We start from the raw sequence: 17,623 nt of genomic DNA on the forward strand, positions 1-17,623 counted from the left end.
AATTCATTTCTAGGTCTATGCCTCGAGTGAAGACAAGAGTCCAGCAAAACCAAATCACCAACTTGCATACACAGTCATCCTGGGGAAGATGTCAGCTTTACCAGCATCACCTGAGAGCCTCCAGAGCCCAATGGTTTCACAGAAAGGGAGTCTAGAACATATACACAGGGAGTTGAGGGATGAATCCCTTTTAAGATCTTCCTTGGTACCCGAAAGGCACTAAATTTTTGGCTCAAGAGCCCAAGTATCCTAATGTCAACTGCAGAGACATCCCCAGCCTGTGTCACTGCCAGGCTCCCTCTGACCTCCAAGCAGAAGACATAATAATTATAATGATAATTATTTCAAGCAGGAGATGGGCCTGCTTCCATCTGAGTTTCCTCTAAGGAAAGAATCATTGTTTCACCCCCTGGCTTTGAAGGGACCGGAGACAGAGCCTATTAAAGGCCCCTATTTAATTTGCAAAAGCAAGGCCAGGCCAACTCACAACTTTCTTATGAGAGTACATTTAGTAGGAAATTCCACTTAAGAGTAGCACCCTCCCCCTGACCCATGTCAGCAACACATCAGGAGACAGTGGGATGCTCTTAAGGGAGCCTGTCAGAGCTGCTCTAACACGCAGGTCAATAGGAGAGAGCACACCACCTCCCCACAGACAACAGCATGAGGCCTCCCTCTTGGCATGACAGAGCCAGAGGTCACACCACTGGTGGCAGCTGTCTGTCTGCAGGGCAATGTTCTGCACTGAGCCAGGAGAACAGACATGCACAGACCCAGTGGGAGCATCCCTAGGGAAAGGGGTGCCAAAGCAAGCAACTGCTGTGCACACAGAATTACAGGGATGCGGAGGGGATGAACACACCCAACACAGGGACTCACAGGAGTAGTTCTGGGGACAGACAGTTCTTCTAGGGAGCAAAAGGCCACAGTCAAACAGGAATGACCTGCAGCAGCCACCCTTCCAGCCACAGAAAGGCAGTGAGGTTCTTTGGCTTGCTGCTTAGATGCAGCATGGTTTGTGGTGGTTCAGGAAAGCAATTGCAGAACATACTGAAAACAGGCAGAGATGAATCCTGCCTGCAGCTGCTTTCTCCTGGTGCTGATGCAATGTGCCACCTTTTGAATACACAGTCCCTCAAGAGATCCTGCTCCTTTCTTTAATGCTATAGCACAAACATCTTCCCAGATCGGGCCACACAAATGGGAATCTTCAAAACCTTGGTTTAAGCCAGACCTGTACTACCAAATGCCAATTTCTCTGAAAGACAGCATGCATAAAACAAGACCTCTCTCTCTTCCCAGCACAATAACCCTGTGGGCAGAAGCTGCTGGCATTGACAATTAGACCAAAGCACATAAAGTACAGGAGACCTTGCTCAAAAGATGCAGTAGGCTATGCCAGCAGGATCCCCATCTTGCCCATAGAAGCTGTGTAGCCACTATAAGAGTTCGGCCTAAGGAGAGCACTGGGATACTGGGAAAGCATTCCCACTCCACCCCCTAGCTTTACGAGAGATGGAGAGGAAGGGACTTGAAAGCAGAAGAGGGGCAGGCAGGCAATACCAACATGCAAGAGCCATGGGGAGAACAGAAATCTATTTCCAGCACTGCTCAGCAATCATGTGCTGGGAACGCGTAACAAGTGTGCAAAGAAAACCCTGCGAAGGGCAGGGAGCACGGCACAGGGAAGCATGGAGGAAAATGTTCTGCATCTCACACTTAGCAAGAGAGTCTTGGGCTTCCTGCAGCTAATCTGTATTTGGAGCAGAGGGCAGACACCCAGCTCCAAGCTGAAAGGACATTAAGAGAGAGAACAGTGCCAACTGCGGGCTCAGAGAAAAGCCATTTCATACTGCAAGCCTTTGCTCTACAAGCTTGGCACCAGCTTCACGATCCTTGGCTTCTCTGTTGCAGAGGGCGTACACATATGTGTGTTTCTTTTTCAGGCCTTGATTTTTGTTTTTGTCCTTTTAACCAACTTTATAGCCAATGCATCAAGCCTGCCCCACCAACTCACTCTCCTGAGAGAGAGAGCTGTCAACAGGATGAGGGCTATGGGCAGAGAGGTGCCTCCTGAGGACGCCACGCTCAAGGCAGTTCCTGCACACACCAACTCCCCATATGGCTGGCAAGACGAGGACTCCTTCCCAGCAAAAGCCCGAGGTGCACAGGGCACGGGAGAGAGGCCAAGGGCTGCAGTATCAGGCAGCAGGCGCTGCCACGATGAAGGCAGAGTTACCCTCACAGAGGCCAGCTACCCCACACCACAGTCCTTCAAAGCTAGAGCATCAAGACCAGCAACACGCTTGTGAAGATCAAAGTGGTACAGGGACACAGGGACTCCCTATCCTCTCTCCCAGCCTGGAAACCTGCATTTGGGTTTCCAGCTCAGCCTGCAAGCAAGCTCTGAGCTCTCCAGGCTCATTTCCAACAGGCACGGCTGCAGCTAGACCCCAAGCAGGACACCTGGGGCTTGAGGAGCAGAGATGGCCACAGGGCATGGATGTGAGCACCACCGCAAGCATGGCTCCTTGGCTTGCATTCACGCCAGCACTGGCCTGCTTGGTGGCTGGGCTGTCCAGACAGTGCTGGGATCGCCAGTGGTCCCAATAAGCCCCAGGCTGTACCTCTGGACTTCCACTCCTGCTGCCATTGTGGGGTAGGTGAGAGCAGCAGGGCCCCTTTGCACAGCCCGAAGTACACACCCAAAGCCCTCTCCTCATGGGTCATGTCAGGAAAATCCTGCCAACACCTGAGTGGGCAAAGAAAAAAAAAAAAAAAGAAAAAAGAAAAAAGAAAAGACTATCTGCAGTGCTTGTAGCTGTCATGGGTGAAAGCAGGCAGGCCTATGAAAGGTGCTTCCTTCCCACCCACTCAGCCCAGAGACGGGCTCTGGGGAGCCAGCTCTGCTGAGACCAGGCACAGGGGAACCTTCCTCTGAATCATGCAGCATCCCAGAGGCCACAATGACCCATTCGAGGCTCCGCTGCTCCCCCTCCTCAAGATGCCTCCTGAGCCATCAGGCAAGATCTGGGACCCTGCAGAGCCAGTTTAGGCGGTAGCAAATCTGCCCCTTTGCTTCAGGCTCCTTGTGCGAGAGCCAGCATGGAGAACAGGCAGCGAGCTGGCATACCATCTGCTTGCCACAGGAGCCACCAGCCAGGGGGAAGGCTGCCAGAGGGCAACTGGGCAAGCTCTTGCTGGCAGGAAGGAGGTAAGGCAGGAGCAGCCCGAAGTACTCCCACCAAGGATTGCTCCCCCTTCTCCTTGGTTCCCACCCCCTTGGATAGCAGCTGCTAGATTAAAAAAGCCTTAACGGTGCTGTCATTCAAGGACATGGAGACAATCTCCATTTTCCAAACATCCCCATCATCTTGTCTCATCTCTGCACCACAAAAAGCCCTGGGGAAGATCTGGCCCCAGCCTCCAGCAAGCCCTATCATCCTTGCCTCCCATTAACCCACTGCGGAGCTCTCAAGATGCTTTGATATGCAAATCAGCCACAGGGTCCATAACCAGAACCGTCTGCTATTAACAGCGCGTGCGGAGTATCCTACGCCCAGGGCCTCCTCCGGCACAAAGCAGGCACCCCACGGCTGCGCAGGCTTCACGTCAGATGGCGCAGGTCCCGGCTGTCTTTCCGGGGAGCGGGAGGTGCCGCCCACGGAGACCGCTGGTCCCCAGCATACAGCATCACCCTGGCCACAAGGATGGAGACGAGGCGCTTACAAGATAGGACACGGGCTGGGGTCGCACCTCGGTATAGATGGGGAGGGTGGCAGAGGAGCCACTAGCAGGACGCTGTGGGGCTCTCCATGACCCGAGGCACTCCAGCTGCCCTGGGCTCAAGGAAAGCATAATTAGCCAAGGACAAAAAGCAGGCCCTCAGCACTGCCAGCTCTCAGGCTTTAATTGCACATCTCACCCTACCTGGGATTTTCTCAAAGTCCTAGTTCCCAGAATGAAGTTATTTCATGAGGGTATTTGATTTTTTCACATAAAAATTTGTCAACTTCCCCCCCTAGCAAGTTCCCAGCCCATTTTATTGCAGAAGGAAGCTAAAAAAAATATGACCAATGATATTTTAAAAGCCCAGAAGGAAAAAAAAAAAAAAAACAACAAACAAACAAGAAGCAAAACACTCAATATTTTTTTATTTTGGCCCAATTCATTACTTCAGGACATTTCAGTACAGTTGCACCATGCTCTGGTCAAAGGGGGAAAAACCAGAGCATTTGCAAAGCTTCAGGGCAATGCCTTCTTGACAAGAAAACTGACACCCTCAGAAAATACAGTAGCTTCAGTTCCTTCCAAGGTTACCAAAGGCAGGAACAGACAAAAATAGAGCAAACTTAGTGCAACAAAACACACTCGTGAGCCAAACCAAAGTCTCTTCCCACCCCCAACCCCTCCAAAGGCATCTTCCTTCCCAACCCCCTCAAAGGCATCTTTCATGTTTATCTTGCTCCTATGCTATCCAGGTGAAGACTGCACAAAAGACTTTTCTCCCTCTAAAGACAGCATATTCCTATTACTAAAAGGCTCGAGATGAACAAGGCCTTTCCTAGGTAGACACCAGCTAATTGCAGTCATTAGAAGTAACGTCTTTAATGCTTTGCTATTTCTGGTTTCAACAGAGTCCTCCTGGAGCTGGTTACAAGCTGAGTGGTTTCCACTTTCTCCAAAGCATTAAGAAAACAAAAGGCTATTAGGGACCATACAGCATGGGTGCTTGGAGGGGAAGGGTACCAGTCCCCACAGTGCAGTGCAAAGTCTTTGTCCCATGCCGGGGTGGGGCATCTGCAGGACCATCCAAGAGGCACCTGTGCCATGCAACCCTTCAGTGGATGCTAGTGGAATTCTCCTCCTATGCAGCCCGTGGCTTTCCATGAGTGCTTACTCCAGAGGATGACACGATGGAGCAGGACTTTTCCACAGTAAGAGACAAATATGGGGGATGGGGGGGGGGGCTCACAGACTACGCACAACTAAATTAGCTCACCCTGAGCGTGCACTGATCAGCCTTTTGTTTCCAACTCCTGCTGTTGAGGGAAAGGCAAGGGAGGGAGGTGCCCAGAATCCCAAATTCCCTAAACACCTGGTCTCCATCCAGCTGAGAGCTATCAAACCTGCTACGGGCACCAGGCTGGCTGCAGCCACGTCACAGATTTTTGGCACGATGCCTCCAGCAGGTAGCTACATACAGACATCCAGGGCGCACTCCAGGACAGGAGGAAGGAATAATCACAGTTTGCTGATTTGGAGGGGCTGGCGACCAAGGCAGGAGTAGAAAGGGACCACTTGCCTCCATGACTGCAGACACAAGCCCCATCTAATAGCTCTTTGCTAAGTTCTCCAGGGTACCGAGAGCCACGGCAGCATCGCAAACCCGCCTGCTGTTCCCTGCCCCGAAATACCCCTCCGGCCTCCCAGCTGCTCTCCCTCCCACCGGTGCCCGGAGGAGAGGGGAATGGAGGAGGGCGGGCGGCTCTCCCGGCACCCAGCACCCACAAAAAGCGGCCTCGGCACCTCCGGCGGCGCCGGCAGGTGAGACGGCAGCCGGTCCTAATCCGGTAGGAACGGATGCGGCGACCCAGAGGGGTGCCGAAACCACCTCACCGCCGAGGGACGGCCGCCCGGGAGGCGGGCGAGAAGCCTTCGGAGCCCCGAGCCACCCCGGCGGGCCTCGGGGGGGGGACACACACGGGACGACGCACCCGGGCGCGCCCCCCGCCCCGCTCCGCCCCAAGATGGCAGCCGGCGCCCCCCGCCCCAGGCCGGCCCCGCTGCGGGGCTCCGCGCAACGCCCGGCCCGGCCCGCTCCGCCCTTGGCAGGGCCTGAGGCGCGGCCGTTGCGCCCCCCACCCCCACCCCGGCACGCACCGATGCCGGCGGGCTGCGGCCCCGGGCCCGTCTGGCCTGGAAGGAGCCGCCGCACCGGCAGCTCTGCTTACCCCGTGTCAGGCGCGGACTGGCTTCCCCCCCTCCTCCTCTTTCCCGGGCTGCCGCTCCGCTTCACCCCGCCGGGCCAGGCGCTGCGGTATCGCGCTGCGCCGCGCACCAGAGACAAGCGGCGACCGCCCGGTTGGGCTCGGCTCGGCTCGGTTCGGCGCGGGGCGGGGCCCCGTGGTGGGCGGGGCGCGGAGGCGCCGGCCCTGCACAGTGCTGGGCGGGGCCCGCGGGCGGCGGCGCTACGCATGCGCGGGGGCTCTGCGGGTGGAGGGCCCGCGTTCCCCTTGGAGGTGCGCGGGGGGGGGGGGGGGTGGGGATGGATACGGACGGGGGGACCGGGATCGGTGCGCCGTGCGGGGGGGGGACCAAAGGTGGGCCCCGGGACCGGAGTGGGGACAGCCGTGCGGCAGCGGTCGGCCCTGCCCCTGAGCCGCGGCGCCTGGGCCGTGGCAGGGCCTTAGGCCCGCCGGGCCGGGCCGGCCGCGGCCTAGTGGGCCCGGCGGCCTGCGGGCGGCCTTGCCCCGCCGCCGGGCCCGAGGTTGCTGGCCGGGGTTGCTGGCTTTCCCCCGTGAAGCGACGCCGGGCCCTCGCGTGGCCGAGCCGCTCGGGGCGCGGGCGGCCCCCCGGGGCGGGATGGTAGCGAGGCCGTGGAGCCCGTGCGAGCAGCCTGCGGCTCCTGGGCTATTTGGGTCCTCCCTTACCCCGGGTACCGGCCCTGCTGCCCATCTCTTATAGGGAGGCGTTTGCAGGTGTCGCTGATGCTCTGTGCGCAGGGCGTGAAACGCCTAAACCCTGAGCATGGGTGGCTGCTCTAAAAAGACTGAGAAACCCTGGCCCCGGAGACAGCAGGGGGGGCGAGCTGGAGTGGCGCACAGCAGGGCAGATGGTTGTGAACTCTTGCAAAAGCAGCTGGGAGACAGAGTCTGGGTTGTGGAGAGCCTGGAGCCTTTGTGTTGCCTACACACAGGGCACTGCAGGCGGGGAGACTGGCAGCATCTCCCCTCTCTGACAGACAGCACCCCCTGCTCCCGCTGTGCTTCAGCCTATGCCCTGGCAATCCGGACTGGGGGAGGAGGAAAACAGGGAGTCTATTCTGATACTCTTGCACATGTGTCCTTCAGAGCATTTATTTGCTTCAGAATTCATGTGGGGCTGTGCTGCCGCGATTGGGCTTGTAGGGGTATGAGTAGTCATGCAGCAAAGTTGGACCAAAATTCCTGTGTCCTGACAAGCATGGCATTTACTCCTGTGTGTCATGGGGACTCAGGAAGTGTGGGCGCTAGTCTGTGCTTTGCTGGTTATTCTCAAAAAAACTCCTTTGGAGGTCTGGTGAGTAAGGGGAGGCAATTTGGGAAAGAAGACTGCGTGACAGGTTTCTTTGAGCATGAAAGAGTTACTCCTAGGAAAAGCAGGCAGCCAGCCCTTGTAAAACCAGGACGCAGATGTTCATCTGAGCTGCATTCACTTGCCTGGTTCAAAAGTTCCCCAAGCTTACCCAGGAGGGTCTTGTTTCGAAGGAGAGAATCTGAGTTAAGGGAGAGTTTTGAGTGAGAAGCGAGGCTTATTCCAGCAAAGCTGCAGGTAGCTCTGTGCTGCCTTGTGGCATGAATATGCCTTTGTCTCCAGGGTAGGTTTCTCTTAAGCCTGAATTCTGTCTCTATTAGGCATCCTTTTCTGGTGTAGCTTTATCAGGAAGGCCTAGAGCCAATATCGTTCTTTGTTCTGTAAACAACTAGCCTAGGTCAGCGGTTCCTGGCTTTTTTATGGTTGAGCCACAGCTCCCCACCTTCTCTTCCTTCTCATTTGTGTCCTTCTCCCTACTGCAGCACCCCCCCCCCAGCGCAGTTACTGCTATCTGGTTTCTGATTGCACCTTGCTGGTTGGGACCAGGTCAGGGCTGGGAACAGAATCTGGTCTTATGGGTTGCCACCTATCGTCCTGTTCCTGATACCTCAGTACTTTTAGAAATAGTAAAGATACATTTGAGAGGTGATAGCAGCATTAAGTTATGAGAGTGTGAGCAGTTGTCTGAATTGACATGTAATTCCAGAAGGCAGAGACAGGGAGGGAGCTCGCTAGGCTTCAACTCCAGCCCCACAGACCATACCAAAGCAGAGCTTCTGGGGTTAGGTACCTGCTTTACCGCTCCTTTCCTTTGACTTCGCACAGGAAGTTGTCCTCTCTGTAGCTTTCCTGCTGGTACACTGGGAAACAATCTCTTCCTATTTTAGTACGGTGCTGTGAATATATACAATGGCTTAAGGTGCTCAGATACTTGAACAATAAGGGCTATATGTACCTTAGCATTGGGACTTCTGGAAACTTAAAATGTCAAAAGTAAGTTTTCCGTTAAAGGTTTTCAACTCTTTTTTTTATCTGTCTTTCCTGATTGCGATCTGGAAAATGAGGTTAGCATGTTTTGCTTCAAAATTGTTAACAGATGCACCTGTAATGTGTTTCTGTCGGTAACTTGGATCAATAAATATCCTGTTTGATAGCTAATCCTATTCATAAATGGAATTGGAAAAGACTTAATTCCTCTTTGTGAATCCTGGCCTTTCTGGCTGTCATTAATGTAAAACCAATTATATCTTGGTAATGAATATCTTGTGTATTTTTAACACACACAAGCCCTTAATCACATCGTTTCCTTTATGAGGAGAGCTGTGAATAGATTGAGTCCCGTAGTTCACAGTTGGCTTTTGTAGCTCACCCTGGCAGACGGTCTATAAATAAACCTGCAGTGGCAAAGTAGGAGTTTAGGTATTTGCATCGCGCGTATTGTCTTGCATTTATTTCCTGTGTTTTAATGATGGATGACAGATGCAGTTCAAATCTTTGTGGTGCCTGGAGCATGTCTATTTTGGTCTCTTAGAAGAGTAAAGGGGATATTGGCCCCAACTGTTTGACTGTGCAGATCAGGTTACTACTATTAAAGTGAAGAATATTTTTCCCTGTTTTATTTTGTATGTTTGACAGCAGACTTTGGGTAGTAGGCTTCAGTATTTGCTTTGCAACATCCATTGGTTTTCCCTGGGGCCTATTCGTTTGGATGAGTTACTAGCAGAAAGAAGTAAAAGAAATAGCTGCATGATTGTAGAACTACAGATCTTGGGAATATAGGGAGCAGGTGCCATTTCCAAAACTTGTGATTAAAAGGAAAGTAATACTGGATTGCTAGGTAACAGCACTATTAAAAGTATGTTTACTCTAGGATGCAGGCAGGGTCAGAACAGCATCTTGACTGGTTTTTAGGGTGTACACCACTGATAAAAATTTGGTCAGAGCCATTGCACTGGCCTCTTGAGTGTTCACATGCAGACCTTTTTAGTGCTCCCATGGCTGCGTTAATAGTGCACATTCATACACATCATTCTTGTGAAGCTGTATTTTTGCTGAAACAAAAGAGAACCTTTTCCTGTCCAAATCTCTCTGTGTTTCTCCGGAGATACTGTCACGACATAAGTCTGGGTTGGCAGTGAAGGAGAAGTCCCAGTCTTGTGTTTTGCCACATTTTGTCGCACCAGGATTCATGCGGCCATGTGATGAGTTGGATCAGGGAACTGATGTAGCCGAAACTGTGACTGATTTACATGAATACTAGAGCCAGCACAAGGGAGGTCACGGCAATGTGTACTGGGGGGACACAGGGCTTTCTTGGTACTGTGTGCCCTGATGTTGGTTTGAAGTGAGTATGTAATCCTGTCCTCCTTATCTGGAAGATGTCCTTGCTTTGTATCAGCTCCTTGAGGTGGTCTACTTGCGTGTTTGCATGCGTTTGACGAAAATATTGTATGTGGCCTGCTTCTGTTAGCTGGCATGAAATTTTCTAGAACTCCTTCAAAAACCACTCAAGATTGCAGTAAATATAAATTAGTTCTTTAATCTCAAGGGGAAATGGTGAAGGTGGTAGCTTTAGTATGACACTTGAAAATGGTGCAGTGGGTAAATAACTTCCAAAGGTTTATAACTGGTGAAGAGTTCCTTTGTTGTGCGGTGCTGCAATTTGATGTCGGTCTGTTGCATTGAGTGGGATATGGCTGAAGGGCCCTCGAGAAGGGAGTGTTTGCTGCAGCAGGTTATTGCGTGCTCAGACTTACTCAGTGAAGTAGAAATTGGGTCATTTTTGTGAATATTTGATTAACAGACTCGTTCACCCTTTCTGAACCTTACTCTGAAGTCAGTCTGGGGTCTGTGCTAATTTTTATCTGATATGTGGAGTGGAGAGAAGCAAAGCGTCTCTATGATTCTGGTTTTAAGAAATTAGTCTCTCTTACCATGAGATAGAGCCACTGCTAGAAATTAGGGGCAGCAGGGTAGGAGCTGGGAAAGAGGTTGCTCTGCTTGGTTCTTTATCACTGCTTTGGTACAGCTGTGTGTGGCCTGCACTTTATCAATAGGTGACTTTGTGTTGGGCCTTTCATTTTAGGGCAGTGTCTGTTTAAATACTGCTCTTGCCTAGCATGATCAACTTGGAAATTAATCCTGCTTGAGCAGGAGATTGGACTAGATGACCTCCAAAAGTCCCTTCCAAGATAATTCCTTGGTCAGGAGTGTATTAGTGACTAAGTACTAAGCAGCATTGGTGTTTTGCCCATCCAGGGTATTGTAGGGTGCACTCCTGTATCAGTTGGGCAATACTGACAGCAGACTTCTGGGAATTCCTGCAAATTTTCCTGTGCTTGAGGGTTGTGGGCATACTCTTCCAACAAACCTCCAAGCACTGAAACCTGGTCAGAGGCAACCCTGGGGGAATCACCTTCAGATGCAAAGTCGGGTCATGTGCGATCCCCATGCCTTTGCTAAGTGCAGCCTCCTTTGAGCCTTTTTTGAGGCATGCAGGTGTGAGGCAACATCAGCGATGGGAAGGAGAGAGGGGCCGGCTGCGCTGGGGCCGATGGCTGTCATCGCTTTATAGTGGCTCTTCAACTTTGGCACCGACTCGGAGAATTTGTGTGGCGGCACCCAGCCTGACAGAGTGAGTGGCCTTTGGAGTTTAGGTTAGTAATTGGCTGCTCCTCAGAGGGGGAAACTGAGGGCAGAGGAGATCCAGCACTCTGTTCACAGCTGCAGAAGGAGCAAGTCAGGACTGGGTCTGGTTGAGGAGCACCTGGAGACAGACCTAAATTATTGGCTATTATTCATTTCTAGAAGGGAAGGTGACATGTTATGATAGCTGAAAACGTGATTCACTCTTCATGAACCCACTTGCACCCTTGCATGCTGTGCTCCATGCCACAGGTGCATTCTTCTCTCCACCCTGAACCTTCCTGGTAATTGGAAGCATCCCCCGTCTGTTTACTCAGTTCCTAACAGGATGCTTCATACCAAATGATCAATCATACGAAGTTTCTTAGCTCGTGACACATCTTAATGTGCCGAGGAATAATTCTTAGCAAAGAAGGGGGTACTGAGTCATCTGGAAAAATAAACAGTCCTTGGACACTTAACGCTGTTGATGCTTCTGCTGGTAGTTTTGTAACTTCAAACCTTCACTGCTGCCAGAGGGTAGAAACGAACGGTGACTCCTCCCAGGAGCAGGGGGTGAGTTCAGAGTTTAGGCAGCGCTTTAGGACTCTGACATGCGGCCTTGAGCACATCTAGCTATGCTGGTCCTGATGTTACTGTCCCTCTGACAGTGGGCAGAGCATGTGCCTGTGCCTGCCCTGCCACGAGCCAGCAGACCTCACCTATCGGTCTTATGTGGTGGTGAGGATGAGCAGGCCCATCCTTTCCTGCTGATGAGGCCACCATGCCTGCTAGGGGAAGAGAGCCAGACTCCCTGGGAAGCATCCATCAAAGACAACAGAGAGGCCAACTCGCTGATGCTGCTTGTTTGGGTTTTCGAGAGGGATTCAAAACCTCGGTGTGATTCTGGAGGAAGTAGGAGCAGTATTACCTACTGGGTTTGAGTTTCACACAGTGAAACAGTACACTGAAGCGCAGAACGGGACACAGGCTGTCCTCCCTGCCAACTCAGAGTGTGGGCTTACAGCAAGGCAACGTAGCTGAACTTGCTTAGAAACCCTAGCAGCAGCAAGGCCTGGGTGATTGGACCTTGATTGCCAGCAGTGCTGTAAATACTGTAGGGCCTTGTTTTCATTAGGCTCACACAGCTAGGTAAGGAGCTGTGGCAAAAACACAGCCGCCTTGGAATCTCACTTCAGAGAAGGGACAGTGCAGATAAGCTCTGAAGAGAAGCTCTGAACTCACTTGGAGATCTACCCCACTGAAAAGCGGCTTTGTTTAGCAAATCAATTTAAGCTTTGGCTGTTGCTGATGTTTTCCGAACCTGCCTGTATGACAGGGGAAATGGTTTGCCACATATCACCTGCTTTGCTCAGGGAGCGCTGCTACAAAATTGCTGTGGTGCACATCTGCAGTGGTTCTCATCTTGCTGTCAGGTAACACTTGCTCTGTAGTGCAACCACAAACCCTAAAAATTATGTACATCCCCAAGTAAGCAAACACACTGGGCAAAAATAAAAACAAAGAGTGAAGATTTAGCCTGAGCTTTACTTGGTTGTAGTAAGTACAGCTGTGGCATTGTCTGTTGGAAGGCTCTGTATTTTTTTTTTCCCTAGAGAAGTTAGGTCAGCTTTGTTTTTAAAAGAAAAGTTAAGAAAATGGCTTTACAATGCACTGCTACGATTTGGCCCTAAGCTCATCAGAGCTGGCAAAGGGGAGATAAGAGGTCAATGTATTTTTAATGTTTACTTTAGATAGGAGAGAAGCGGTGTATGTGTTGTTCCACTGCCAAGGTCTAAGCAAGCAGTGTCATTGGTGGTAGTTGCAGTCAGATGCCGAAGCTGGCCTGAAAGAGGACTGACTCTAGGTCCATGTTGTTTTCACCCTTCACTTGGATCTGCCAGTGTAGCTGCCTGGGTCATCACTCCCTAATTGATGTCTGGCAAAATGATCTGGGTTCAGATAAGCCTTTGCAATTGTGCGTGCAAGCTGGTCCCCATCGGTCTGACAGAATGAGGTTAGGGAACCGCTGGAGATGCAGTCAGGGAAGAGGGTGGGGTAAATCCCGAGGTTAACCTCGCAACCCAGCTCTGCTGCAGTGGGAGTGGTGTTTTGGTTTGGGTTGAGCGAGCACCATAAAGTTACAGGGGACCTGTTTCATCTGGGCAGCCCCATCAGGGTGAGATTGGCGGAGGTGTGATTCTGCTCTCTAAACACGGGCTGCTGAACACCTTTGTGAATGCTGAGAGGGAGCGTGCCCTCACCAGGGGTGTTTTGCTTTGCCCCTTTGGCCAAACTGTTTCTTGAAGCTCTGATGCTAGTCTGCAGAGTACCTCTGGCTTTTTGCTTGGTTTTATAGGTAACATTGGTAGCTTTTACAAGTAACTAAGATAGCTTTTACTGGTCGCTGCCGCCTCTAAATTGGTTCACATCCAAAATTCTTAAACCTGCTTGTTAAATGGTTCATTCACAGTGCACACAGAAGGGCCCTTACCTCTGTGTGCAGGAAACTGCAGTGCAGTGATACCGAGTTCAGCTTTGTAGTATACGCATCTGAATAACATTGTCTGCTGAATTTGGTCAGGGGTTGTTGATCTGCTTTGTAGCATGCTGCAGATGCTGTTACCACTCTGTGTGCTGTGAATTGCAGCTTTGGAAGAGGTGATGAGGCTCTACTGTGTGATTCGCATAAGGGAAAGGAAGCAAAACAAATTCTGTCCACTCTCCAGAGGTCCTAATTCTCTTGTTTCTTACACAGGGCGGGCTACCAGAATCCAAATGGCTCTCTTGAAGACGCAATTGGGTCTATCCTTAACCCATCTAAACAGCACAGTGATCCAGCGACACTTCAGGTAATTTTCAAATCCTGGTTTAGCTTTTGTTTTCTTGGGAGAATTTCCTGATTGAAGGAGATGCTGTTAAGTAGGTCAAGCGTAAGAAACAGTATTTCTAATTTAAAAAGGATAATATAATAAAACAAAATCTCATAGTTGTCTCTTCACAGGTTGTAAAGTGAGCCCAAACACAACAACAGGTGCCAGGTTCCTGGCAGTCAGTCCCAAGTGTGGTCTGAACTCTGCGTTTTCGTATGCTTGTAAGGAGGCTTTTAGGCTTTTGAGGGTGATGCAAAGGCCTGCAAGCAGAAGTTGAGAGTGTCTGTGTTTCTCAGCCAAGTCTGAAAAAGCAACAGCCAGCCCCTGCTGATGTAAAGCCAATTAGATATTTTAAATTATTCCAGAGTTTATAATTTCAGTTCTTTAAAACAAGAATAACCTGAAAAATTATGGCCTTGTATCTTAACAGTGTCCATTTTGTTATTTTCCTTGAGGTCCTTGTTCCAGGCTGAAGGCATTTAAAGCTTCTTAAATTTATGGATCTCATGTTTTACAATGCCTTGCATAAAGCTTAGAGCCTAATCCCACAGTACACTCTATGTGGGTATGGGGAATCTCTAGCATATCGCTCTTTGAAGGGTCAAGGCTTCAGTTTATAGGGTGAGAATAGTCATTCCCATGACTGTGGTCTAAGAGAGGGGATTCAGACAATGTTCAGGGCTAGGTTGTGTGATAGTCCAAGGAGCTATCTCGAGGAGGTATCTAAATCTTACTGGCTTTCTCTGTAACTGGGCTGCATGAGAACATTGGCCAGTAGACATTTAAAGGATTTATATATGCTGACAGCGAGAGGGAGGCCATGTCCACAGAGGTGAGCAGTGCTATTGCAGGGTGTCAGCAGTCTTAACAGGAAAACCTTTCTTTTGTGGTGGGCCTGCTTTGGATGTGGTGGGGTTTTGCTCCAAGACTGGCAGAAATGAAGAAAGGAGGGGAAAGAAAAAGTCCTTCATGTGCAGTTAGTTTTGTCTAGTGGTACCTGGGTAATCACACTTGTAGTTGTTTGCTGCTGCTGCATTGCGGACTTGGTCCCACCTAGGTTTCCCCTTCTCCTTCTTGTGACAGTGCTCTTGTCCCTTTCCAGCTTCCTCCCTCCTGACTTCCCTGCTGTGCAGCCACAGCCTGGCAAGCGAAGTATAGACAGCGTGGTATATCACAGTCCCTGCCAAAGGAGGGTGGGATGGGAGAGGGTGGCTGCCTGCAGAGGTGAGTGACTTCTGAGAGAGAAGAGAGGTGTCTGCTTATAGAAGGCTGGGGTAGGCCTCTGCTGCGGGAAACAAGTCTTGGAAGATAGCACCGGACCTCTGGAGCAGTTAGACTAACGCAGACTGATCCAGCAGGCCTTCCCTTGCTGCATGTGAAAGCGTCTGCTTCAGCTGATGTCCATCCATGCTGTGTTTGACACGCAGGGGATGGCTTGCTCTTCTTTTAGGCAGCGTTGCACATACAGGTCCTTAGTCTTCAGGAGGCGGTGGTGGTCCCCATTGGTCTTTCTTTACTGTACATGCTTCTGCTCTGCAAAACAAGGTGAACGGTTAGGTTGATTCCATATGCTGTCTATCTGAGTAGTTCAGCTGACAGCAGTTTGGCATTCCTGCGGCTGTCTGGTCAGCATGTTTCTTGTACCTTACTGCAAAGCAGTTATTTAGCAGTAGAAAGGATCTTCCTGCTTTTCCGATGGTCTGTGTTTGGGCATCCTCTGAAGAGAAGCAGCAAATCACTTGAATTTGAGCTTACTGGTTTAAAGAATAGCCGTTCCTGAAAGAGAGGTTGAGTCATTTCTTGGTTTATTCCTGCTGTTACCAAGCGTATTCAGAGTCAGATCTAGCAACTTTGTATCATGCAGTTTATTTCTGTTGTTTCTTACTGCTGATAATGCCACAGAGCAAACACATACAGAATAGACTGTGTCTCTTTGGGTTCCTCCCACATGGGAAAGGTGATGATCCGTTAGATTGTAGTTGGTGCCAGCTTAGCACAGCCACAGCAGGACCTCGGAGGTATCACTGAGAGCAGACTAAGATGGGAGACCCTCATAGACTTCACTGAAAATAAGATTGGTCAGAAAAAGTCCTTATTGTTGGGTACTGTGTACAATATTGAAGGAGCCCGACTTGAGTCTTAGCTTCCTGTAGGCTGTTTGCGGCAGAAACAAGCACATTTTTTTTGCTTGTAAATTGAAGTTGAATGGAATCATCTGCAGTTTCTAAAAAGCCTAGTAAATGCAAGCCACTCTTCACACCATCTTTTAGTCATGTTTCAGAGTAGAACAGTCGTTTTATGTTTGACATTTAGTGAAGAGTGTGCAAAGCCCAGAAGTAGCATCTGGCTTTCAAAGAGCACATTGAATGCAGTCAATGTGTCACCCGTATGGTATGTATTTGTTGCTGGCGCCTTCCGAGTGGTTTCTGTAATGACAAGATTCTGTGCTGGGTTTGCCATTGCTCCCCAAGGATTATTGAGTAGATCTGTCTCTCATTCTTTCCTGTCCTTTGCTAGTATCACTGGAGCATGCCGAGCAATACAGAAACTCACCCGCGTGCGAGTGGTGGACAACAGCACCTTGGGGAACACACCATACCACCGGCCACCAAAATGTATCCACGTGTATAACAAGACTGGAGTTGGCAAAGTAGGAGACAAGATCCTTCTGGCTATCAAAGGAGAAAAGAAGAAGGCTTTGATTGTAGGGCACAAGATGCCTGGCCCCACCATGACACCTAGATTTGATTCCAACAATGTGGTACTCATAGAAGACAACGGAAATCCAATAGGGACTAGAATAAAAACACCAATACCCTATATCTTGCGACAGAGAGGAGAGTTCTCCAAAGTATTGGCCATTGCCCGCAACTTCGTATGAAATCTAAGAAAGGTTTCTGGCAATCCTGTTTATACGCTCTCATACAGTATCTGTTCCTTGGTCCTTTTCTAGAAAATGGTGAAATGTGAAAAATTTGAGTCATCAAGAGTCTCTATCCCTGTTTAAGAATTGCAAACAAGTAGTTTAAATGTTGAAATACCTTGTTTTTCTCCAAAATAAGGTTGATTTGTTCCACAGAACTTCTGCAGTATGTTGGGGAAATGCTCCCTCACTCTTACTGCTCTGGTGGTGTTAATTTAGTCTCTAATCATTAAAACGAGAACACGAAAATCCTTCTTGTTTCGTACTGCTTATGCTCTCATTTCCCTATTTCTGCCTTTCCCCGTTGCCCAAGAGCAAGAGACAACGCACGGTCCCTGGCCCAGTGACACTGTGGTCTGCAAAATGGATTCACACGTAATAGAGTAGGAGAGATACGGAATGAACTATTGGTGCCTTGGGCACATTCAATAAAAGGATTAATTTGTATGTCTTTGCCTAAGAGAAGTCTTCAGGAGGAATCAGAATTGAGAGAGCATGATGGCCCACAACTTTGGGGGTGTGTGGTTGAATGGGGTATGCCAGAGATGGGGAAGCAGAGGTGGGAAGGGGCGGTGGATGGGGTGGGTTTGAGATGCAGCCTATGTTCTCCACCTCACTAACCTGAGGAAATTGTGTTCTCTGAGTGATGCAAGGGCTGGGTTCAGATTGAAAGGTCCACAGAAAGAAGCTTTCTTTTGGGCTGCTTTTTGGGACCACGTCAGACATTATCTGTGATGTTAGTTGGTGAGACTGTTGTCCAGCCGTGCTTCCTAAGCTCGGGCACAGTAGTGGGCAACTGCTACTGTATTGCTTTCAGGGCCAGCTGTGGTCCAGGAGCCAAACAGCTGCCTTTATATGGAGCTGAGCAGAGAAACTTGGTGTTTGTGGCAGGTAAAGGGACATCGGG

The 17,623-nt window shown here is 50.2% G+C and overlaps 2 protein-coding genes across 2 annotated transcripts in view; one reads left to right on the top strand and one right to left on the bottom strand.

Moving 5' to 3' along the window:
* Positions 1 to 6,090, bottom strand: part of TMEM63B (transmembrane protein 63B) — a 49,838-nt gene extending 43,748 nt beyond the window's left edge. The window contains exon 1 of the mRNA XM_082480513.1: positions 5,955 to 6,090. The gene's annotated coding sequence lies outside the window, so the exon portion shown is untranslated. The remainder of the gene's footprint in view (positions 1 to 5,954) is intronic.
* An 83-nt stretch (positions 6,091 to 6,173) lies between these two features.
* MRPL14 (mitochondrial ribosomal protein L14) lies at positions 6,174 to 17,145 on the top strand. The gene is made up of 3 exons (XM_082481225.1): positions 6,174 to 6,242; positions 13,679 to 13,772; positions 16,311 to 17,145. Exons 2-3 carry the CDS (start codon positions 13,699 to 13,701, stop codon positions 16,672 to 16,674), a joined length of 438 nt encoding a protein of 145 aa, XP_082337351.1. The 5' UTR covers positions 6,174 to 6,242; positions 13,679 to 13,698; the 3' UTR covers positions 16,675 to 17,145.
* The last annotated feature ends 478 nt before the right edge of the window (positions 17,146 to 17,623 follow it).

Source organism: Vanellus vanellus (assembly GCF_965231255.1).
Source record: "Vanellus vanellus genome assembly, chromosome: 3".
Classification (NCBI taxonomy): domain Eukaryota; kingdom Metazoa; phylum Chordata; class Aves; order Charadriiformes; family Charadriidae; genus Vanellus; species Vanellus vanellus.